Source organism: Cupressus sempervirens, chromosome 8 (genome assembly GCF_028749045.1).
Source record: "Cupressus sempervirens isolate cs-2001-9-10 chromosome 8, ASM2874904v1, whole genome shotgun sequence".
In the NCBI taxonomy this organism is placed as follows: domain Eukaryota; kingdom Viridiplantae; phylum Streptophyta; class Pinopsida; order Cupressales; family Cupressaceae; genus Cupressus; species Cupressus sempervirens.
Window position 1 is genome coordinate 806,803,704 of NC_143125.1, and position 26,809 is coordinate 806,830,512.

General features: G+C 34.4%; 1 protein-coding gene and 1 pseudogene across 1 annotated transcript; one reads left to right on the forward strand and one right to left on the reverse strand.

Moving 5' to 3' along the window:
* Nucleotides 1-378: 378 nt before the first annotated feature.
* LOC149544853 (uncharacterized) lies at nucleotides 379-3,120 on the forward strand. The gene has a single exon (XM_089795427.1). The coding sequence runs from the start codon at nucleotides 531-533 to the stop codon at nucleotides 3,051-3,053; it is 2,523 nt and encodes an 840-aa protein (XP_089651553.1). The 5' UTR covers nucleotides 379-530; the 3' UTR covers nucleotides 3,054-3,120.
* Nucleotides 3,121-3,479: 359 nt separating this feature from the next.
* LOC149544854 (serine carboxypeptidase-like 45) lies at nucleotides 3,480-23,867 on the reverse strand (annotated as a pseudogene).
* Between the last annotated feature and the right edge of the window lie 2,942 nt (nucleotides 23,868-26,809).

Below are 26,809 nucleotides of genomic sequence, written 5' to 3' on the forward strand. Positions count from 1 at the left end.
ATTTTATACATGATCATATTTGATCTTTATTGAATTAGCCCCTCTCCAAACATAACTAAACTCCCTCTAAGAATTGAACCTAAGTAAATATAATGTATACAGTTGATAAGGAGCACATAATTATTCTTAGAATATTAACCTCTTGATAAGTAAATATATTTTTCACAATAAATCTATTTATAATATTAATATTATTATTATAAATATAATGTTTGGCCAAAAAACAATTAAAATCAAGCTACTAATCCTACTTAGAGAAATATAAACTCTCTGTCCGCACAAACTCCTTTCGAACCTACGGGTCAATGTGTCATCTAATTTCAGAAAGGTCTGGTCTGGCAAGTCAAGTCAATAACCTTGGTTGTTTTACACGGCAAGTTTTGCGAGCCTTCGTTCTCATATTGCTATTCAAAAGTCTTCCAAGTGAGTGCATCGAAATTGTGGGTAGCTTTCCTTCACATTTCGACACCCACTCAAGCCCTCTATAATTAGTTGCTCTCTCATTGCCATGCCAAATCATCCAAGCAGTCATGGCAACCAGGATCGAGTTTTTTGGGTTTACTTTTGTTATTATTCCCCTGTTTTTCCTCTGCTTCTGCAGCGGATGTATTGAGAGGGAAAAGGAAGCTCTTCTTCAATTCAAAGCCCACCTAAATGTCTCTTCTGGTTCTTACACTAATCTGACTTCGTGGGAGAGGGAAAGAGATTGCTGCCTTTGGGAGGGCATATCCTGCCATAACATCACCCATCACGTACTCAGTGTTGAAATTAGGGCCTCAGCTGAAGGGGGCGTCTTATCTGAGAGCTTGTGCACCCTCACTTCTCTTGCAACCTTAAACCTCTCTGGCAATGGATTAACAGGTACTCTTCCTCACTGCTTGGGAAACATGTCTTCTCTAATTCATCTAGTTCTTTCTAATAATCAATTTGCAGGAAACGTTCCCACGTTTCTCTCTAATCTCTCCTATTTAACCATGTTAGATCTCTCTACTAATCAATTCAATAATAGCATTCCTTCTTCTCTGTCCAAACTCTCTTCTTTAATTAGCTTGGATCTTTCTTATAATAATTTCGAAGGAAACATTCCCTCCTCACTCTCTAACCTCTCATCTCTCAGTAGATTATATCTGTCCCATAATCAACTCTCAGGAATCATTCCCACTTCTCTCTCTAATCTCACTCATCTGCACGGGTTAGATCTTTCTTGGAATCAGTTCAATGGTTGCATTCCAGAGTCCTTAGGGCATTTCTCTTCATTGAAATACTTGGATCTAGCTTCCAACCAGCTATATGGAACTCTCCCCCAGTCATTTTCAAAACTCTCTTCCCTTATTAGCCTCTTTGCTGAGAGGAATACATTTAATCAGAGTATTGCTTCCTCATCGTTACCTTCTTCACTTGAAAAGCTCTCCCTCACGTTAATCAACGGTCAGATGATTTCAGGGGCTTTCTTTCACAATCTTAGCAAATTAGAATATCTAAGCCTGTCCAATGGTTTTTTTAATTCCAGCCCCACCTGGATTCCTTCATTCCAGTTGAAAAGCTTATTTATGGTATCATGTAAGATCGATGGTCAAATCCCATTGTGGATTTCCACTCAGTACTCACTTGAAGAGTTGGAGTTAGCCGACAACAATCTAACTGGAGAAATTCCTTCTTGGCTGCTGGATATGAGTATTCACTATATCAATCTCACATCAAATAATCTGCAAGGTTGCTTATCGCTTAAAATTTCAGCTACAGAGGAAATATATGTCCTGGATGTGTCTAACAATGCATTATCCGGACATATACCATCAATTTGGCCATCTAGTATGGAAGTGTTGCTGCTCAACAACAATTCGCTGACGGGAAAGATTCCTTCAATGCTGCAGAATTGTTCTTCATTAAACATATTAAATCTGGCAAACAATCATTTTAATGGGAGCATCCCTCCAAGCTTAGCCAACTGTTCTAAGCTTCAAATGTTGAATTTAGGAGATAATAATTTGTGGGGAGTGGTGCCGTCCGAAATTGGTAGGTTAAGTCACCTGCAGTCACTATTGTTAAGGAAGAATAGGTTGAGTGGATTATTCCCTCCCTCCGTGTCAAACTGTACAAAATTAGCTATTCTGGATGTTGGGCAGAATTTGTTGGAAGGTCGGATTCCAAAGTCAATAGGAAATATTTCAGAGCTGCGAGTTCTATCAATGAGGAAGAATGATTTTGAAGGTAGTATTCCTGCAGAAATTGCACAACTGAAACACCTGCATGTCTTAGACCTTTCTTCAAATTGCCTATCAGGATTTATACCACGCAGCATTTGCAATTTACAAACAATGCTGGGAGAACCAAATCAAGAATCTATTATGTTTGCATACACCTTGTCATATGAAACTGGATTGATTATAGATTTTAAAGGTAGAGAGTATAAACATTTCTTTTCAATGATAACAGCTATAGACCTCTCAAACAATCAGCTGGATGGGGATGTTCCTTCTGATATCGGAAAGTTGAAGGGTTTGATTTCTCTCAACCTTTCCATGAACAATCTCATTGGTACTATTCCAAACAGTATTGTTCAAATGAGACAGCTAGAATTATTAGATATTTCTAGAAATCAATTTGTTGGACAAATTCCTACAGGACTTGGTTCTTTGAACTATTTGGGAGCTCTCAATTTTTCCTCCAACTACCTTTCAGGTGGTATACCACAAGGAGGACAGTTGGTAACATTTTCCAGTTTATCATATTTAGACAATCCAAATTTATGGGGATGTCCCCTTCCAAAGGAATGCTCTTGGCCAGAATTTACTTCACCTCCTCCTTGTTCAATTTCTACGTCTATTAATGAAGAAGAGCAGAGTGAAGAAGAGCAGAGTGAGGAAAGCAAGTGGTATGAAAGCAAGGAAATGGTATGTTATGAGATTGTAGTGGGACTGTCAAATGGAGCAGGATTTGCGGCAGTGGTGGTATTGCTTATATTAAAAAAGAATTGGGAACATAAATACTTTCAGGGAGTTGATTTGGTCCTGAAATATTTTTTCCCATGGCTCCGCAATTTAACTCTATGAATTTCTATTTTTGTTTAACAGGAATCCATATAAATATATTACCACTCTTAGAAGTTCATTGAATTCATCATTTGTTTTTTTAAACATATTTTAAATTTTATTTTGTTTATATTTGTTTGTAATGAAGATCTTGGAACCATCATAACGATTTTTCGTGTACAATGTTTAAATTGAATGAAGCAAATTACATGCTAATATTCCTAGACATTTTTTTGTTTCCGATGAGTCAATTTTCCATAGGTTGACCTAATTTGTCCAAATTATTCATTATAAATTTAAAACAAACCTTATTAGACTGATAGGTACGTTAGCATGGATATTCTAATTCTTAGCCGGTAAAGGCATCCATGTGAGTAAAGCTCTAAACAAAGCGTGTGCCTCTGATGGAGAAGTGTTTATTTCTCAGAATGCTCTCATTTTTCCTGTTTATTTCTCTCTCATATGCTTGAGTCCGTCCTGCGACCTGCTTCAATCAATGAAGATTATAATGATAATATTTCTTGTTTATAATGATCAAGAAGACTTATTAATTTCTTGGTTCTTGATTTAAGTAATGCTGATGTAACTCACCTGTTTTTTATATCAAACCATGGACTGTATCTTAGGAGTTTGAATAGTTTCAATTCCTCAGCCAGATTGTCAACAATGGTTCTAGTGCTTGTAAGTGGCACCACTGCATCTTGATCTCCACTGTAAAACCAATAATTATTTTAATAAAGACACACATTATTACAATTTCTAAAGCATTGTAGGCATTGATGAATGATTTCACTTGTATTGGAACTAGAAGCTTAGCGAGCTCTGGCTTTATGTCATTTGCCATGTTGTTTTCTTGGTAGAAAAGTGGCCTGGTATATCAAATGACGTTAATCAATACAGGTTTCTTGATTAGGAGTATAAGACTTAATAGATAATCTATGTATGTACATGGATAATGTCATTTGAACCAAGATGAACTGTTCATATTTTGGTACCAGGACGTTTTATAATGAAATTGAATGTACTTAGAGGTGTCTTGAAAAATCAATTGCGGTCTTTAAAAAAGAAATATATAAATAACATTTGGAAATGGATATCCAGCCAGCAAAATCGACCAACCATTTTCTGCTATTTATAAATTTCACTGTACCTTTAAGAGATTGAAATCTTGTTTTAAAATACAATTATATTATCTTACAAAAAAAATTTGAATTGCAAGAGATTTGGGAATGCAAGTGATATACCTCCCACAGAGATCCCAATGATAAGGAAGGCCGGTTGTATTGGCATGAAGTCACTGTCTTATCTCCCATGCAAAGATCAATTTCATTTATTTTCTGCAAAGACTGGTGAGAAATAGTAGCCAAGCAAAGTAAGACGAAAAAAATTGTGTCAAGCAAAACATATGTTAAAATGCCTAATTAGGTTAGGTGTAGGTAGGTTATTTATGTCATCATATGTAACTCTTCTCAGCCACTCCGAGCAAAACTTAGTTGGGCATTGTTAGATTTTATTTCCTATTGATTAAATAAGATGGAGTGCAATGTTCCTTTTTAGTTTAAAAGATGAAGAAAAGGTGGTGCTAAGAGTTTACCATGTTTGAATCTTCCCCTGATCTCTTGATGGCATTGCCTGAGTTGAAATGTCAGATAAACATTCACCTAATGTGACATCATGTATATCCAGTGCATCTCCTATATCAGCTGTTACATTGTTGTTCACGTCATTACAAGCTTGTGACTATTATCTTGGTAGTATTCATTCAAATATCTTGAGTTGTTGAACACAATTTGATCCATTAAGTATGAGCTATCTGATATTAAACCATGTGACCACAAGTATTCTCCATTGTTTACACTTATCTCCAAGTCCAGAAGAGGATTCCCTATCTGCAAATGTCAATTTAAAGTCCACGGTTATCAGTTTTATACAAAGTTGCATGCATATGGTTCAAACAAACATTAAGTAATTTTTTAAGAAGACAATTCAACATTCTAGAATGATTATGCAAGATCAGACATACAAGTAATGCTTTTAGCTTTATGGGTGTGATATTTGGCCTTCTATTGTAATCCACCACAAGGCTTGCCAATAGGGGTACGTAGTGTCTTGCAAATAATGATATAAAATAAATAGATTTTATTGTTTATTTCATATTGTTTCCTTCATTGACTAATCTTCATTTTTAGTGATGGAAGATTGCATCAGATTATGAGCCTAAATGCATGTAGGTATCATTGAAATAAACTAGATGAATAATTCTATAGTTTCATAGATTCTCAAAAACACTGCAAGTGTAATCTTCCTTTTAAGTGCCAAATGGGTTGTCAAAGCTGTTGAGAACATGTCTCTCAACCTTGCAATCTTTTTCTGTAAAACTCCAGAATTTGTTTGTGGAAGTTTTCCACTTGTTTATGTCTTCGAAAAGAGTGTATAAAATACCAAAAGGTGCCCTATCCATAGTAGAATATAGCAGGGCTATTTTTAGAGCATAGTTAGCTTGTTTTATGACTTTTATGGGGGTCTAAACTAAGAGACAAAATTATGGACAAGATTACTATTTTAACCTAGTTGTTTTTCCATCTTGAAAATGTAAATGTCAAAAATGGGTAACATGTGCAAGGGTAGTTGTGCCCATGGTTTTGTAAAACCACAAGTGGTTTCCAAGTTGTAAAATCACTATAAAAGGAGGGTTTGGGGAGGTGTTTGTGTAATTGAGTTCAGTTTGCAAGACTGGGTGCTAGAAGAAGTCTCTCCAAGTTCGAGTTGTGGTGATGTGCTCCTGTAAGAACTTGCACTGCAAATGTATTGTAATCATCTTGGTTTGATAATACATTTTGCAGGTTTTGGAGGGTGGGGTTTTTCTCCTGGAAAGGTTTCCCCATGATAATCATTGTGTTATGCGTTCATTGTTATTTTGATTATGTTATTATGCATTTCTTGAGATCTTTGTGATATTTAAGTTGAAATTTTCATAGCCGTCCTCTCAAGATTAGCGTAGGAAGCGTTTTTGTACACCTTTACTTCCTTACAAGTGGTATCAGAGCCTGGCCAGTTTTGGTTCTATTTGTTGGGTATAGGGTTTTTTGAGCTAATCAAGGTTTGAGTGGAAGCTTGTGCAACGTATTTCATTTCTGTGTTGCAGGATTGAAAAGATGGCAAGCATGTTGGGGAGAATTGATGTTGAAAATTTTTTTGGCACAAACTTTGAGATGTGGAAGCTAAAGATGGAAGATTCATTGAATGATCAGGATCTATGGGATGCAATTGATGAGAAGAAGTTGAGGCCCGCAAATTTGACTTTAGCCACACAGTATGATGTGATAGACAGAAAAGCTAAAGGTCTCATCAGATTGTGTCTTGCAGACTCAATTTTGATTAATGTCCATGAAGAACCTATCGCAAAGAAGCTTTGGAAGAAGCTAAGTGAGATCTATCAAGTGAAATCACTTGTGAACAAGATTTTCTTGAGGAAGAAGTTGTGTTCCTTGAGAATGGAAGAAGGTGGACAAATTTTTGAGCATCTGGAAAGCTTTAATATGTTGGTGACTCAGTTGACCTCTGTCGGGGTGCCAATGGATGAAGAAGAAAGGTGCCAAATCTTGCTATGTTCATTGCCAAACTCATGGGATAGCCTTGTCATGCCCATAGGGAGCACTTTAGTTATCTTGAAGATGGAGGACATTGTTGGTTCTCTACTTTTTGAGGAGGTGAGAAGGAAGGTCTCTCTAAATGCCAAAGAGGCTTTGAGTGTTCAAGGAAGACCAAAAGAAAGAGGCAAGAATGAAAAGCAGCATGACCATTCTAAGTCCAAGAATAAGGGGAGATCAAGATCTCTTGGTAAGTCCAAGGCAATCTGCTAGAATTGTGGCAAACTTAGACACTTCTGAAAGGACTGCAAAGAAGACGAGAAGAAGAAGAAGAAGCAAGATTCTGATTCTGAGTTTGAAAAGGAAGATGGAGATGCTTTCATCGCAATCTTGGCCACTCATGTAGTTGAAAATGCATGGTTGATAGACTCAGGTGCATCTTTCCACATGAATCCTAATAGAAACTGGTTTAGTAAGTATAAAAATTTTGATGGCGGTAAGGTGTATTTGGGTGATAACTTAGTTCTTGATATTGTTGGCCATGGAAGTATTCGTGTGAAATTTTCTAATGATAGAATTAGAAAATTTGATGGTGTCTTGCATATCTTGGGACTAGCAAGAATTTTTTATTTGTTAGTAAGCTAATAGATGTGGGTGTGCATGTACAATTTTTTGAAGTAGGTGTAAAAATGGTGAGAGGTGCTATGGTGATAGCATGAGGAAGCAGATTGGGTACATTGTACCAGCTTGATGCATGCACTGTTGAGTGCAATAGTACTTCTGATAAGATTGTGAAAAGAGTACTCAGTTGGAAAAGGAGAGGGTTTCTCTTTCAATAGATGGTCATAGTTTTTGGGTACCCAAGGGTGCTCTATCTACTGAATCAAAGTTTCCTATAGAGAAGACCATGTTATGGCACCAGAGACTCGGCCACATAGGTGAGAAGGGTCTACAAACCTTGAAAAATAAGAACCTTGTTGACGTGTTGAATGACTGCAATCTTGAATTTGATTTTTGTGAGCATTGTATCTATGGTAAACAAAACTGCGTTCAGTTTTACTCAAGTTCTCATAAGTCCTCATGTATTTTGGATCTAATCCATTCGGATGTATTTGGTCCAATTGATGTTCCTTCTATTGGTAGATTAGTTTGTTATGTTTCTTTCATTGATGATTTCAGTAGAAGAACATGGGTTTATTTCCTTAGGAGTAAAGCTGAAGTTTTCAATCGTTTCAAAGAATTTAAAGCAACGGTTGAGTTGCAGACTAGAAAGAAAATAAAATGTTTGAGAACTAATAATGATGGTGATTTTTTCTCCAATGATTTTGACACATTTTGTAAAGATTGTGGTATTAAAAGAGAGAAGATAACTCCATATTCTCCATAGCAGAATGGAGTTGTAGAAAGAATGAACAGGACCTTGATGCAGAAGGCTAGGAGTATGCTAAGTGGTGCTAGACTAGAACAAAAGTTCTAGGCCAAAGCTGTAGCCACTGCTTACTACTTGATAAATAGGTCTCCTACATCAACTCTTGTTGATAAGATGCCAATAGAAACATGGTCGGGCCACAAGCCTTCACTTAGACTTCTAAGAGTGTTTGGTTGCAAAGCATATGCTCATGTGCGAAAGGAGAAGCGGACAAAACTAGATAACAAAGATGTTAAATGTATTTTCATCGGATACACCTATGGTGTAAAAGGATAGAAGCTTTGGAATCCTATTGAACAAAAGGTATTTTATTCAAGAAGTATTATTTTTATAAAAACTAAGCCTTCTTCTGTTATAGTGCAACCAGAACAAATAGAAGAAAAGAAAGATGTGATTCAACTACCTGCTACACCGAAGAAAGTTGAATCATGGCTTTTAGAAAGACAAGAAATCAAAGAGATCTCTATGAGTTCTGAATCATCAGAGGAAGAAGAGGTACCTAAAGCTAAACCTGAACTAGATCTTGTTTGAAGATCTACTAGACAAAGGAAACCACTTGAAAGATGTTGATGTCAGTTTTTGTACCACTACATAACATATTAGCAATTGAATACTTGATATGGAATATCAAACACTCAATTCCTCTCTTGAAAAGTTAATACTCATGAAGACATGAGAATAACTCCAATGTTCCTTACACTTGTGGATACTAACTCAATTATCGATGTGATTCATTGGTAATCATGTAGGCGACCTTACACTATTCATTCAAGGCTAGCTTGGACTTTTGGTGTGATGATGATGATGATGATTTTGTACGAGTGTCAGATGATATTGATTGCACGATGATGGAGGCTGAGAGTGCAAATGATGTTTCTCCTCTTCTAATCTTCTAAGAATGAATTCCAACTACTCCACTACTACTGGTCTACTCCTACTTCTATGAATGGAAAGATTAGCAAATGGACGGGGATCAAATCTAATGAAAGCTAACCAACGGCTCTACCTCCATAGATGAAATGATTCAAATAGAAGAAAAGTAAGATGTGATTCAACTACCTACTACACTAGAAAAAGTTGAATTGAGGCCTTTAGAAAGACAAGAAATCAAAGAGAGCTCTATGAGTTTTGAATCATTAGAGAAAGAAGAGGTACCTAAAGCTAAACCTGAACCAGATCTTGTTGGAAGATCTACTACACAAAGGAAACCACTTGAAAGGTGTTGATGTCAATTTTTGTACCACTACATAACATATTAACAATTGAATACTTGATATGGAATATCAAATACTCAATTCCTCTCTTAAAAAGTTAATACTCATGAAGACATGAGAATAACTCTAATGTTCCTTACACCTATGTATACTAACTCAGTTATCGATGTGATTTGGTGGTAATCACGTAGGTGGCCTTATGTTGTTCATTCAAGGATAGCTTGGACTTTTGGTGTGATGGTGATGATGATGGTTTTGTATGAGTGCTAGATGATGTTGATTGCGCAATGATGGAGGTTGAGAATGCCAATGATGTTTCTACTCTTCTAACCTTCTAAGAATGAATTCCAACTACTCCACTATTACTGCTCTACTCCTATTTCTATGAATGGAGAGATTAGAAAATGGATGGGGATCAAATCTAATGAAAGCTAACCAACGGCTCTACCTCAGGATAAAGGACTAGATTACCACACAAGGCTCCCTAACTAGCGGCTAAGATGCTAGTGGCCTAGTAATAGATCCCTATCAAACATCCACTAATATCACCATGCAATTATCCATCTACTCTTATTATTACTTAGAAGATTCTTGAAATAAAATCTACTTTATGAAATCTAACTAGTGGAAGTAGAAACCATGCAATAACACCCAATGTTCTTAATCACCATACAAGTCACAACAATGAAAAAGAGAGAGATTTTGGTATTATCTCATGCAATAATTTTCTTCAACCTTTTACAAATGAGAGAAAATGGCCTTATATAGGCACCAAAATTACAATCAACAGTAGAGATAAAGAGGCAAAACCAACGATCCAGATTGGATCCTAGAAACCCTAATTAGGGTTGCCACTCCATCAGCCAATGAGAAGATGTCACCTCATCAATGGACCAATTAAAAAAAGAAAAAATGGCAACCAATGAGAAGGCACCAAAATGCTAGCCAATCAAAATCAGACACCTACCCTACCCAAAAGAAAGGAGAAATTGCCACTTGGGCTTACATCAAATTATCTTCTAATATAATTCTACCCTTTTCTTTCATCTTTTAGCCAAATCAATGAACTTGGCTAGCTTGTCGTTGACTTCCTTCATGGGAGGGAAAAGTGTATGCTTCATCTTGAGCTCAGCTGAATTCATCATGTTGCTTGCTGCCTGCAGTGCTCTCTCATGATCCTTCTCATATTCTTTCGCATATCCAATAAAGGAATTGAGGGAGGCAAGGGTGCCCAAATGTTTCTTCTTGATGGCAACCTTCCCCAACTCATCCAATCTCAATCCAAATTTTGTCTCATTAACATTCTACTCTCTAATGTCTTCAAAATCAAGCACAGCCCCGACATCACTCATCGTGGTTGAAATGGAAGTGTCAACACTTGGGCTATGCCATGCAATCTCATTATGTATTTCTTCAAGTATTCTCAATTTGATAGTCAAGGTAAAAAACCAAGACTCCACCATATTCAATTTTCCTTCATCTACCAACTTGGCCCTTTCCAAATATGTCTTTGGTAGCTTAATGAATGCATGTGGCCTGGGAATGGCTAGGTCCTTAACTGGAAGGAAATCCTTCCACTCACCCTCAAATCTTCTGAATTTGTCTTTAATAGCCACCAATGACCAGAATGTCAAGACAAAGGAAGGCAAGAAATTTTTCCCATATTTGATTTTATTGTGGATCCAATCCCTGACTTCGTGTAGCTAAGCTAATATTCTGTAGAGCCTGCCCCTAGTTCACATTCTATTATCATTGTCAAATTCTTTTAAGCTAATTTTATGCATTGATTAGTTTTAGAGATACTAGATTTACATTATTATGATATTATTTCATGACTTTGATTACAAATGCATCGGTTATTATTGCTTAGTTGATTTCATTCATGTGTTGTTAATGGTATTTTGATGATCCTAGTTAGTAAATGTGGTTTCTTTCATAAAAATGTTAACGTGATGTCTTTAATGATGATTATGTTATATTGATAGAGATGCATTATTATATGTACACATTTGATCTTAGATTTGTGATTATTATACTTACCCCATACTTGCATGTGTACGGTGTGTGTGTGTTTATTTTATCTTTCTGTCTGACGTGTTTGATGTGGTTAAGGGAGGGAGTCGTAGTCACCTGCTAGTCGGGATCTACACGATGAACCACTCCCCGCCATTGTCTGTTTAGTTTAGATATATTATATACATGTACATGCTCGTCTTTTATGCAGGATGTAGGTATCGGGCATCGACTTCCCTGAATTGCCAGGATGAGCATGCCCTATTACAAATACTAAAATGGTGAGAATGGGAAGATAATGATCAGGTCCAATCCTAGCCATAAGCCTATAATACTTGTCCTGCAAGGAGGACTCGTAACAGACTGTCTACCCTTTTTAAAACCCGTGAGTATTTTTGTGTGTATGTCGTTTTGTGAGTGTTTGATGTATTTTCTATTAATTAAGTCTAATTAATAGATTAAATTAATAATTTAATTTAATGGAAAATTATTATGATATTATGAATATTTAATTATATTTAATTAATTGAGAAATTAATTAAATATAAAGAATTAAATTGAAGATAAAAGTTTTAAGATTAAATTTAGAACGTAATAATATTTATTAATTTAATAATAATATATTTAGAGTTCATTTTTAAATAAATGCTAAATATTATTGTTATTTAAGTTAATAAATATTTATCAAATTAAAACGTTCAAAAATATATTAAAAAGGAAAAAAGATATTAATTTATGGAAAAGATTTAAGTTTGCATTAATGAGTTTTAAATATAAGAGATTAATTTAAAAGATAAAAACATGTGAACTTGAATAAAAGTATTTTAATAAAGTACGCATGAGATTAAAATTATAAATTAACTTTAAAAGCAAAGTCAAAGTGGAAAGTTAAATAAAGTGATTTAACGATTCACTTAAAGTGCATGAAGGATTAATAAAAGAATATCTTAATTAAAGAGAAAATTAATTGTGCATGAATGAATTAATTAAATAAGAGAGAATTAAATATTGGAGATAAAAGTTAAAGTTTAAATTTAGAACTTGATTATATTTATTTAATTTAATAATAATATATTTAGAGTGCATTTTTAAATAAATGCTAAATATTATTGTTATTTAAGTTAATAAATATTTTATCAATTAAGTTTCTAAAAATGAAATTAAAAGTGAAAAGATATTTAATTATCATAAAGATTATAGTTCGCATGAATTATGCATGAGTTAAAAATAAAATTAATTAAAAAATAAAAATGTGAACTTGAATAAAGATATTTTAATAATGTGCACATGAGATTTAAAAAGTTATAAATTTATTAAAGTAAAGTGGAAAGTTAAATAAAGTAATTTAACAATTCACTTAACGTGCATGAAAGGAATAATAAAATAATAATTTTAATTAAAAGGGAAATTAATTGTGCATGAATGAATTAATTAAATAAAGTAATTATTATTTTAGAGTTGTGGGGACAGAAGCCCTAAAAGGTAATTAGATTCTATATTAGAGGGTTTTGGGTCATTATTGCACACACAGGTTTTCAGGGAACACACTTTTGGAAAGGGGAGCAAAGAAATCTTTGGAAGCTTGGAAGGGTTCGGATTAGCAAGGGTTTCACCAGATTGTTAGCATCAGATCAAGGTAGGGTTTGTGAACCATTCTAGAAACACTTTCGGATCTTTGTCTTCTTCGTGCTTGTTGAAAATTGCTTTCTCAAATTTTATTGAATGAATCTTGCTACTTTTCTTCTGAATCTTTTGCGATTTGATTTCTTCTAGGAATCGGGATTAAAAAAAAACTATTTAGAAAACCTTGTTTTACTTCTGAAAGAAATTTAGTATTAAATTGAAATTTGGGTTTTGAATTAAAATGGAATTAAGAAATTTAAATTTGGAAGGGGTTTGTTTTTGGAAATGAAAATCTTAGGATTGAAAATTCGAAGGGTTCAATTTATTTTTCCTATCGGTTTAATATCGTAAATGTTATTAAAATATGTATATATTAAAATAATATTGTTATGAAGTTCATTGAGAAAAATATTATAAAATAAAGAATATAGAATTATAATACAATTCTTAAAATTTTCATATATAATAATTTATCTAAATTTATTAGAAGGGTTGTTCTTCTAATAAACAAAATTATTGAAATTTGACTTAGTTAAAATAATAATAATAATAATAATAATAATAATAATAATAAAATAAAATTAATAATTTAAAAAAAAAAAATAAAATAAAAAATAATAATAATAATAATAAAATTTATAAAAAAAATTTTTAAAAAAAATTAAAAAAAAAATATTAATTAATTTAAAAAATAATAATAATAAAAAAATAAAAAAATAATAAAAAAAATAATAAAATTTTTTAAAAAAAAAATTTAAAAAAAATTTAAAAAAAAAAAAAAAACAAAAAAAAAAAAACGAAAATTGAAGCCTTACATTAATTCAACAATATATTATCAATCAAATCCAACTGTGAGACTATGATGTTTTCTATATACTATCTATATTTCTTTTTGGATTTTGGTGTCGTTTAGATGTCGACCAGTCTAGGATGTACACCAGAGGTTTTGTGAGATTTCTTGGATACTATTATGTGGCTAGATGTTATGATGATTCTTGTGATTCAAATTGGAGTTTATACTTATGAGATTTGTTTTGTGAGCATTTATGTGTATTTGGATTTAGTTTGATCCATCTTGTTATCAGGTTGCCTGTTAAGGAACCAAGTTTGATTTTTATGGGTGTTGTGGTATGGGACACAACTGTGTTTTTATGTGCTTAGGAGAGGTTGTCTAGGTATGTGACTTGGGAGTGGCTTGCATAGGGGTCCGGGACCCAAAGTGGTCAGTACTAGGGTAACCTAATGCAAGTTATGTAATAAGTGATAATCTAGTAACTAAAATTTATGGGGGGGCAAAAACACACTAACAAGATAAGTTAGAGATATTTGATCTACCCATGCCTTTAGTGCTTGTATAGACTAAGGATGGGAATGAGATGAGTGCCTCGTCTTCTTGAGAGGGCTTTCTAGTTTTCCATATGTGTGATGTTGAGGGTCCGGGGTTCATAGTAACCAGTCCAGGGTAACTCAATGCTTGAGGGTCCGGGGTCTATTAAGAGATCAGTCCAGGGTAACTCAAACAGCCATGTGATGACACTCCCTAGTATGTAGCCTAAGTCTCCTCTGTAGTTTTTGTGTATCTCTGGTGGTGTACTTATTGTTGGATGTGTTTATTGTGGATATTTACTTTCATTGAAGATGATTGGTGATTCATGGATGTTGTACTTTTGACATGTGGCTTTTGACTTGAGATGATTATCTTTAATTGACTTTATCTTTTGATCTTGGTATTTGGTTTATACTTGGTTTGTGTATGATGTTTGGTTATGTGATGTCAGTATTGGATTGAGTGTTCTTTCTTTCTGGTTTATTTTATCTTCTTGAGTAGTATGTGTTACCTTTGAGATAGTTTTGGCTAGTAGGTATTCCATGCCTAGGAGTGTTTTATGTTTGATAGCCGTTTGTGGATCGTTCATTATCTTCCCTGCACGGTGGGAGTGGAAGCCTGACTAGGTAACCACGCGGTCGAGAGGTAGTGCCTTCTTACCATTTGGGTTCCCCTTCACATTGCCAGCTGTTGGATGTTCGTTGTAGAAGATGTACCTTTATCATTCTTACTTCTTATCTCAGAGACTTCTTTTCAGATGAAGTATATATGTTATCATGTATTCTGTTGTACAGTATCTATTTTCACATATCCTGCGACATGTGTAGTGGATGTTATTGATTGGATGTACTTTCATTGTATTGTTTATAATTATGCATTTGCTTATGCGACTATGTATCTGTTATTCCTTTATGATCTTGAGACATTGTACTTGAAACTTAAACTAATTAATTTAAGATTATTAAATGTGACTCAACGTAAAGGAACCTTTGAGGAATTGAAACTATATCTGTAATTGCAAATGTGTATTTGTTGTGTATGTTCATATTGCTTCCGCATTAATGTTATCTTGATGTTGTTTAAACTTCACAAAAAAAAATAGTTCAGTAAACATTGTAACATGTTAGGTTTATTTCTCTTGGGTTCCCGAGCGGGGCGTTACATATTCCTTCTATGTTGCTCATACTGTCTTGAGGAAGGGCTGGTTGATGCAACTATTGGATAGGCTGGCTATCTCTCCAATACTTGTTTTCAGCCTCCAACTTTACAATCTTTTCATTTTCCTTCCTTAACCTTTCTCTAATTGAAACTATGCCTTCCTGGATCTCCTCACATTCCATGTCATCTGTAATTCTTCCCAAGTTATGCTCAACTATCTCATATTCTTGAGCTACAATCTCATCTACCACCTTGCTAACCTTCAACATAGCAATCTAAACTTTTCAGTGACCATCATCATCACTCCTAATTACCTTTGCCACCATTTTTGAAAATTGTCTCTAGTTCTTGATATCACCCTTTTCCACTAACCCTTGGATATCCTCAATTGTCCGAGCAGTCACGACCTCGCCTCTTGGCATAAGCATTTTCCTTAACCATAGTGGTGCAGTGCATCTTCCTAAATCTGAATTCGGTTCAATTAGCAAAACATCACCAATGGCCTCAGGCACTAGCTTTTTTCCTCAATATCGATTGGCCTATCTTCTTCTTCACTAGTGACTATCACCTCTTCTCCATGTTGGTTCTCCGAGAGAGGAGAGTACTCAGTACTATCACTACAACCACTTGATTCTGAATTAGAGCTCACCTTTGTTGCAACCATTTGATCACTTGTATTCACCTCTTGGCTTCTAGCCTCAATTATGCTTTCCCTTGATGGTGCTACATTCTATCTCTTTGCTGGGGGTTCTTGACGTTCTTTACTTTTCTCAACCTCCAAATTTCTCTTCTTGGTCACAACTGTTCTTTTTTGCTAGCTACTGCCTCCACCTTTCTATCCAATTGACTCTGTTGGACCTTCTTCTAGTTTCATTTTCTCTTTCATTTTCTCATAAGTAAGGCATATCCTTTGACCTTGTAGTTTCCTTAACTTCCCATTATACCATGACTTGGTGTGTAAATCAATTGCTCTTGTAACTACCTCCAAGGAAGGATCCTGGTGATCATTCCAATCTATTGGATTCAACTCTGTTCCATCTACTATATCATAATCTTCTCTCAACACATTTTCATCATCTTCTAGTTGATCAGGAATATCAAGGCCTCTCCATTTGATTTCCCTCATCATGTTCACTGACAACATTGAGAAAGCTAGCTTTCTCACATGAAATTCATCATGTGCATTGGCCCAAAAGTCTTCTATAGTGGGAACATGTTTAAATGTATTCCCATGAGTTGCCTTGATAAGACCATTAGGATTGAATCCTTGCCTTGATCTATACCATCCTAGATAATATTGTTCTAACTCCTTCTCTACAGCTACAAAGGTGACACGACTAGGGCAACTATCATTGCCAATTCCAAATGAGAAGGTAATCCCTATCTCACCTTTGAGTTTCATCATTTTTTCATAATGCTCAAGTTTCCTAGCCAACTCCATCAAAACTACCTTGTTGGGTGGGTACCTTGGAAGTCTCTTGGGAAAAATTGTACTTCCTACTACTCTAGGATATGTAAACTGAGAAAATTGGATGAACCAACTCCCATACTTCTTGACTTTTTCTTCTGCCTCTACTGAGAGCTCTTAGCAAGTGTCCCTTGCAATATCCTTACCATCTTCATGGCAAAGGAATCATAAAATATTATATAGTCTTTTTTGTTGTGCAAATGAAGCTACGAATAGCATTCATGCACCAAATATTTCCCTAGCCCATTGCCAATCATCCCTAAGGCCTTAAGTCCTAGATTTTCATATAATCTCACAATCAAATAGAATAGATAGGATGCCATATAGAATTTCTTTTGATTTTGCATGGTTCTAAGTTGCAATTCTAAATTCTCACTTATAATTCTAGCCCAATCAAATTTTCTCTTTCCCTTTTCAATTTCATCTATAAAGAAGTACATCCAATTTTTGAATTGCATACCTTCAGCTAGGCCCATGATCTGGCTAAGAAGCACAATGAGATCACCATACTCTAATTTGAAATATGTCCTCATGAGCCTCGATGATCTGGTAACCTCTTTCTTGCCCTCGTGCAACCAATTCTGCTTTAGGTGAATGAAACAAGCCTCTTGGTTATCTTGAAATGACTTAGCTGCCTAGTCCATCATTACCACTGTCATGCCTTTATACTGAGGAATATTGAATACTTATTCAACCACTTGTCTGCCAATATTGGCCAAAACTCTCTCCTCTTCACCAAAAATGATGGACTTAGAAAGGATATCAAACTGGGATGCACATTCCATTACCAATTCCTGACAAGGCACAGTAGGAGGGAAAGCCATTGCATGTATACAATTCCACTTTTGTATATCTTCTTTGCCATGGGGGATTGTCTTTCCTTTAGTCTGTCCTTTAGCTACATCATGTTCATTGTACCGATATTGGTATTGGCAATTCACCTCATTTTTTAGAAGAAGGTGGTTTGGGCATCATGTCCTCTTTGTCTGTCTTAGTATTTGTTCCCTTAGGGTTCTTGCTTGCACTAACATATACCATCCTAAACTCTTATTTCTGCCCCTTCATTCTAAATGATATGGACTACACTTATCAATCTCCAACCTTCTTTCCATCGATGAAATCTAGCTTATTTCTACCTCGCCAAGTCCTATCACTACACTTATCAATCTCCAATCTTCAACCTAGGGTTGGGACTACCACTTATTTTTGTCTCTTTGTTATCTTAGGATGGACTACACTTATATCTCCCAACTTCAACCTAGGGTGGTCTAGCTTATTTTTGCCTTGCCAAATGTCCTATCATGGATTCTACACTTATCAATCTCCAAACTTCAACCTATAAATGGAATGATGAAGTGGTGGATAATGAATGCAAGAAGAACCAAGAGAAACAAAACTAGACAAGAACAAAAGAGCAAAATCCACTTAAGGACCACTTTACAGCTCTAGAATGAATTGAATTTACCTTTACCAATAGCTAAATCTTCTTTGAAGTTCAGATCAGACCTTAGGAATTTCAAGCCCTTTGCAAATAATGATGCCCTAGCTGAATAAATCAAAATTATGTCCTCTTAAAATTGCCCACAACACACCAAAAATTAGACCTTTATCATTTGCTTCCTCCTTCAAGTAAAATCACCTCAATTAGGTCAAAAATTGTAGCTCTTATGGAGAAAAATTAGACTTCCACCATAAATCACCTAGGGCATAAAAATCAGATCTCAACCGTGAATTAATCTACCTTTGCAAAATGCTAAGAATGAAACAAAAATCTGCCCTTGCAACAATTTGATAAGACCCTGAAATCTTCTTTTTGCACACAAATCTGTCCTAGAAACAATTCACCAAGCATAGAAAAGTGCAGATCTGCCTTATAAAAATTGCCAAGGAAGAAGAGTTGCTCCCTTTAGAAGAAATCACCAAACATATGCAAATTTACCCTTTGTCAAAAATTCATCCAAGCATGGAAGAGGAGGATGGAATGAATGAGGACATAAGGGGAAGGAGATTCCTCTTATACCCAATCCACATGCTTTCTCTAGCTAGCCGACTTGCACCTAGGAGAAGAAAAAAATTTAATTAGTGCACAAACATGGCCCAACTTTAAATTCCAAGCTAAAAATTAATTTTTCTTTAATGAAATTTGCATATTTAAATGTCGGTTAGGCCCAGAAATTGTAAAATAAAATTAGGAGAGCCTAGTAGATGCAAAAATTTATCATTTAAAGCATGTTAGCAATTAAAATATCATTAAAATCAACTCTAGCTAGCCAAAATCAATTTTTCAACTTTAATTAGCCAATTTCTTCCAACATTTAAAAATCTTCTAGGTAATATTCCAACCAATTTAATGCCAAAATTTGCAATTTTTCCAATTTTATTTTGCAAACAATTTCCATTTTCTCTAACCAAACAATCCTCTTTCTTGGCACTTAAAGTCGATTTTTCATTTTCACTTTCACTATCAAAAAAAAAAAAAATTCATCGAAAAAATTCAAGATTTCCCAAAACAAACAAATCTAACAAAAAATTCATTTTTTGAAAATGCTCAAGTTTATACAATTATATCCAATTTTTAAAAATCCATCTAAGTACAATATTTGCAATTTTATCTTGTCAAGTATTGTTCTAACCATCGGAAAAAAAAAATGTTTTTCTGAAAATTTGCTTGGCCTAAAGATAAAATCACATGCTTCGAAAAATCAAGCTAACACTGAGTGAAAAACAAAATCAAGGCAAATCCAATCCCCTCATGGACCAAAGGCGTCCAAGGTGTGAAATTTTCAAATTGAAACCTCTAGACCACAAAAATGGCTAAGGCCATTGAAGAAAGGAGGTCCCCAAAATTTTGGGGCGATGATGTGAAAACCTCACAACAAAAGGTAAGGGTATTCTCCTGATGATTGGAGATGCATATTTGCATTGAATTCTAATATTGACGAATCGAGAAATATACAAGAGGCTCTTGGTATGGATGATTTAAAGTCCTAGAAAATAGTCATGGATGAAGAAATGGAAGCTCTTAAGAGGAATCAAACATGGGACCTTGTACCATTGCCTAAAGGACAGAAGCCTGTTGGTTGTAAATGGGTGTTCAAAAGGAAAATGGGTTCAGATGGAAGCATTGAGAAGTATAAAGCATGTTTGGTTGCAAAAGGCTGCTCTCAGGTTGAGGGAGTAGATTATGGTGAGATTTTTTCTCTAGTAGCCAAAATGATATCCATTAGATTTTTTCTTTCTATTGCAATAGCTTACAATCTAGAGATCGAGCAAATGGATGTGAAAACTGCTTTCCTTCATGGAGATCTAGAGGAAGAAATTTACATGTCATAGCTAGAGCACTATGTGGTAAAAGGTAAAAGTCATTTGGTCTGTAAATTGAAGAAATCCTTGTATGGTTTAAAACAAAGTCCTAGAATGTGGTACCAGAAGTTTGATACATATGTGTTGAGTTTGGGATTTGTGCGATCTAAATCTGATCACTGTGTATATTTTAAATCTAATGGTGATGATTTCCTGGTTATTTTCTTGTATGTTGATGACATGTTGTTTGTTGGCAAAGGAAAAGGTTTGATTGCAGAGTTAAAATCTCAGCTCTCGATAAAGTTTGAAATGAAAGATCTTGGTGTAGCTAGGCACATTTTGGGAATGGAGATTATAAGAGATAGACAGAACAAAAAGCTTTGGCTAGGCCATAGTAAGTATGTTGGTACTATTCTAAAAAGGTTCAATATGTAGGATTCAAGAGCATTGAGTGTTCCTATTACAATGGGAACAAAGCTTTCTAGTTCACAATGTCCCACATCCCCATTGGAGATGAAAGAGATGAGTCAAGTACCATATTAGAGTGTTGTTGAAAGTTTGATATATGATATGGTCTGTACAAGACCAGACATTACCCAAGTAGTGGAAGTACTTTCCTGTTATATGTCTAATCTAGGAAGAGCGCATTTGGATGTAGTAAAACAAATTTCAGATACTTGCAGGGTACCTTGGAGTACTTGATATGTTTTCATGGAACATGAAATGAGCATTCCTTAGATATTCAAGGCTATGTGGATTCAAACTGGGCCGGTGATGTTGATAGTAGAAGATCCACCAATGCATATGTGTTTACATTATTTGGTGGTGCAATCAGTTGGATGAGTAAGCAACAAGTTGTGGTCGCTTTGTCCACTATTGAGGTAGAGTATATGGTAGCTACTCATGCCTGCAAGGAAACCATCTAGCTCAAGAGATTGTGTTCATATATAGAGTTCAAATAGGGTATAATGACAATTTATAGTGACAATTAGAGTGCAATCTTCCTAGCGAAGAACCCAACTTTTCATGCCAAGACCAAGCACATTGACGTACAATATCATTTTGTGAGAGATATGGTTGAGGACTAGAAGGTGAAGCTACAAAAGGTGGAGACTTTGGTGAATGTTGTTGATGCATTAATTAAGTTCATAAGCATAGAGAAGTTTAGATGGTGTTTAGAGTCTATGGGCCTCTTGGCCCCTAGCAATTAAGTCCATGATATTTTGGATCCCTTGACTCTTAGAAGGTGTTTGACAAGTGGGAGAATGTTGAGAACATGTGTCTCAATCTTGCAACCTTTTTTTGAAAAATTTCAAAATTTGTTTGTGGAAGTTTTTCACTTGTTTATATCTTGGAAAAGAGTGCATAAAATACCAAAGGTGCCTTGTCCATAGTAGAATATAGGAGGGCAATTTTTAGAGCATAGTTAGCTTATTTTATGACTTTTATGGGGGTCTAAACTAAGAGACAAAATTATGGACAGGATTACTATTTTAACCTAGTTGATTTTCCATCTTGGAAATGTAAATGTCAAAAATGGGTAACATGTGCAATGGTAGTTTTTCCCATGGTTTTGTAAAACCACAAGTGGTTTCCAGGTTGTAAAATCACTATAAAAGGAGGGCTTAGGGAGGTGTTTGTGTAATTGAGTTCAATTTGCAAGATTGGGTGCTAGAAGAAGTCTCTTCGAGTTCGAGTTGTGGTGATGCACTCCTATAAGAACTTGCATTGCAAGTGTATTTTAATCATCTTGGTTTGATAATACATTGTGCAGGTTTTGGAGGGTGGGGTTTTTCTCCCAGAAGGGTTTCCCCATGGTAATCATTGTGTTATGCATTCATTGTTATTTTGATTATGTTATTATGCATTTCTTGAGATCTTTGTGATATTTAAGTTGAAATGTGCATAACCGTCCTCTAGAGATTAGCATAGGAAGTGTTTCCACACACCTTTGCTTCCTTACAAAAGCTCATAACTGATGGGTTCTTACAATACATCACTCATGGAAAATGGTTCATTCATGCAATTTAAGTTCTCAAGTGATGTATTCTTGTGAATGATGAATTATATGAGTCATTTAATCTCAAATAAAGATACCTAATTATAATCTATTACAAACATCAGATCTGATTAGTAAGGCCATGCAATTCAGAATGTTTCCACACACCTTTGCTTCCTTACAAAAGCTCATAACTGATGGGTTCTTACAATACATCACTCATGGAAAATGGTTCATTGATGCAATTTAAGTTCACAGATGATGTATTCTTGTGAATGATGAATTATATGAGTCATTTAATCTCAAATAAAGATACCTAATTATAATCTATTACAAACATCAGATCTGATCAGTAAGGCCATGCAGTTTAGAATACTTGGATATATACAATGAAAGAAGATACATGCATAACTACAAAGCTCTCCCCTGATAAGTAAATGTCTACATCCTTTACCTTGGGAAATTTCTCCAATCAATCAACAGGGAAATTCAAATTGTCTTGAGATGTAAAATCAGACATGCCATTGATTTTTTTAAAGCATATTTTTACATTCAGTACTATCATACTGCTACTAGGTATGTACTCAAAACATGTAGTATAATGGCAAGGGGCACATCAACCATACCAGATTGTGTATCATTGGAATTATTGCCTGAAGTAGTATTTGAATATGAGAATCCCAGTCCAGCAGGACTCTCTAAATACAAAATGTTTGATTTTTCCCACAAAAAAAAATCTCTACAAGATTCTTGCAAAGAGAATAGAAGGTAAAGGAAAAGGATTTTCAATGTCACTTCCAAAAGGCTAGACACAAATTTAGCTTATGATAATCTTGCATTTGGAAGTTCATGTGTTGGTAGGTAGTAATTTTTACCACAAAACAAATTGTCTATAGAACATTATATATAACTTTTCACACCCCTCCATTGTAGATTCTTCCTCTACCTAGATAGAATGTAACAAGTTCTAGAGAATCCATAAGTCCTCTATTAAGAGATATATGTATTTGGTTCTTAGAAAAGGGATAATGAATATAGATTTATAATTTTACCATGTGTTTATTTTCAATTTGTATGATTGTATCTTGATATGAAGGGTTGATCCACTCTATCACCCCTTCAATATGGGAAATCTCCTACATTGTTGAAAATTTGTACTAACCAAGCTTCTAAGCAAGGCAAACTTATGCCAATAATTGCACAATTTGGTGAATATTACCTTTATTGCAAGAGTATTTATTTTGCTCCAAAAGGCCTCCACTAATGGGCTTGAAAGGACCATGCTCCATGAAAGCTCCAAACCCAAGTGATGAGCATCCTGGCCCTACAATGATTGGATGAATTCAATTCAATCTGACATTCATAAACGAAGATGTTGAATGTCATATACAATGTAAACCCTAACACCCATAAGCAAGTAGTATCTGTATAGAAATAAATCAATTGTTCTCACTTCCATTAAACCATAGGTTCAATGGGTTAGATGTAGGATTTTTCTCTACCTCCATAAACTAATAAAATAAGGCTCTTCCATTTACATTATTTGTGGTGATATACCCACTATAGTATTTGAAGCTAATATCTTACATTTGGCCTGGCCACATGGTAATAAGATCAAATTCAAGGGCACCTTGAAATATAGCAACCATGGATAAAAGAAATATTGTACCAAATAGGAATAATGTGGGGAATACCCCATACCCAACTCCATATTGCATTTTGAAAATCAAACAGTTACTTCACCTAGAGAGACTTTTATGACTTTGCATTAGTGAACTTGGTTTCAATTGTCCTACAATAGAAAAATTATCTTGTCAAGTTACATGAAATGAGCCATAAGATGTCAATGTTTGAGTGTTTTTAAACGTATTATAAAGCCACAGATGCCTACGTTGAGAATTTGTAGGGATTATAAAGCAAGTTTCATAACAATTCAAGGTTCTTAAAAAAATAAAAATAGATTTTCTTTCCTAATGGAAGACATCATTGTCCAGAGATTCTAGACAAACAAAATATTTTTTTTTAAATGACTTATTTGGATTGGAAGTTATGCTTGACAATAGGGACTGTATAAGCAAAAGATGATAAAATTCTTGGAAGAATGTGTCACCCTGGTATGGAACTAATACATAGATTTTTAAAGTGTGTGCATTGAAAGTAATGTTGGAAATAAGGACTAAATAAGCAAACGATGATAAAAATTTCAGATCTTTGGAGAAAAGTAAAAATCATAAACAAAAGAATACATTGGCCAAATAAGAGATTAATATATACATTGATGATATTCATGATTATGATTAAAATGAAAGATCTAATAAGAAAATACAGTAATGGAATTTAACATAGGTATGTATTCTCCTATAAATTAATAGTTCCAATGTTATCATAAATTTATAGTTTCCATGTTGTTAATTTGTTCTACGTGATGTAACTCATGCCAAATCATAGACTAAACTTTGAGGCAGAGACACAAATGTGAAGACACCATTGTTTTATACAATTGTTAGTTAGCCTGCATTGCAATCCTTCGTAGTTCTGATGAAAACAAATATGCTTCGTATAGATTATCATGGTTAATCAAATAAATGTATTAAGTTAAATTACAATTATTTTAAATAAAGGAATTAGTATTTATTATTAAGGATGATTAAAATAGAAATTTTGGAATAATTTAAAATTATATGATTTTAAACTATAGATATATAATTCTAATTTTGATATGGAAATTCATATTTAGATGCCATGGATTTATACATTAATGTTTTGATTATAAGCAATAGCAAGAGGGTTTTAGTCTATGGTAAAATGACAACATACTCGATACACATTTATAACATATAAGAAGTATCTAGAGCACATAGAAGAGCTAAACAAAAAATCTACCTCTATCAAAAACCATCTTGAGAAAAGCATAGCACCACCATTTACCATCAAAACAAAAGTCTAGATAAGCATAAATCATAATAGATTACTTAGACAAAATAATAAGTCTAAAAAATATAACAAGCCATGTAGGGTTGTAACCAGACTTAACCATCTTAGTCTTAGTCTTAAAACTATAACAGAAATAGTAAAAATGACCCCTAGGGCTAGTATAGTTGACCAGATTACAACACATGAGAAAAAACATCAATTGTCTTTTCCCAACTGCTTTGATAGCAAAGCATCCACCCACTCCTCATGAAGGAACTTGAGGAGCTCCCGAGCATCATCATCCTTAGCCAAGTTACAACTAGATGCCTTTTCATGAAGCAAGAAAAGGGTGGTAGTAGAGGCATGCATAACTTTGAGTGCAAACCTTCTCATATCCCTCAAGTGGTTGCTCATGACAGCCATTTCCTCCTTTAGCTTCTTGATGTACCTCTTTAGACCTACAAACTAGTGTCCAGAGCTAAAGTTTTTTTTGTTGAGCCCTTCCAAGTTGCAACATTGCTTAGATTCAATAAAGGGGACATGGGGAGGGTACTACGGATAAATTTACGAAACTGACCTTTGAAAAGTATAAAAGTCTGGTGATTCAACATTACTTCAAGGGGAAAAAATTCTATTGACAATTTTTTTTCCAAAGTCAGAATTTTTTTGATGTTATCAGCAATTATTTTTGGGTCATAATAAAATCCATAAAAATATGGTAGATAGAAAGTTATGATAAGCCAAAATATATATTTTATGAGGCAAATAGACATTTATGTGAGGCCAAAATATTTAATAAGTGGAAGAATCCTACTTTATATGGGGAAAAATTAATTGTTGTGGTGAATGTTCAAGTTTACAAGGTAAAAAATGTAGTTATTATGGTGAATGTCTCGTCATGCGACGCCAATGCAAAATGATAATCCATCTAATACACAATTAACACAATATCTTGTCATGCCTTTTTGGTTTCCAAGTTATCCATTGTCACTACATGGTCGTATCAATAAGTACAACCACTTGGGCTTGTACTATAAATTGATTAATGAAGATTGCTTGATGGATTATAGATCAACAACTGAAGTTTTATTTTGGGCCTGATTTCTTGAAGGAAACATAAATCTTCAAGAAGTCTCCAAAATAAAGACATGTATGAAACCTTAACATTGGCCTTGCATGATAACTTATAAGAAATAAATGTCTCGTCTGTGACTATGACATTCTTTAACAACTATCTAATCTTGATGTAGATCGCACAATTTCTAAATTGGTACCCCAATACAACTATGAAAATTATCGATTTCTCACGCTTTTGCATTAATGGGTAAGATTTCATAAGTACTTAGAGATATGCACAAAAATTTCTAATTATAAATGTTCTTGCTTTTATCTTCTTCAACTTCAAATACCTTTTCCTTTTAGTAGGTATAGTTTTTGAACTATCGGTGGTCAAAATTTTGTATTATGCCTCTAGTTTAAGGTTTTAAGTCTTTTGATTCTAGAAATTTTTTTTTTTACTGGTTAAAAGTTTTTAGGTTTTGGTCTGTAGGTTGTGTATGTCAAGATGGACACTCCTATTAGATTGAGAAGCACAACAATAGAGGACAAAAATCCCTTTTAGGACATGATACCAGATGTTGTGCTTAATTCTTTTTGTAAGGAGGTTGGGTCTTTTGTGAACATTGATGTATTCATGGTGCTTGGCCTAAAGTTCCTTTAGAATGACAAGAGATACCGCAT

What these genes read in the sequence shown, in the direction of transcription:
- LOC149544853 (XM_089795427.1), top strand. Translation starts at nt 531, where the DNA reads ATGGCAACCAGGATCGAGTTTTTTGGGTTTACTTTTGTTATTATTCCC.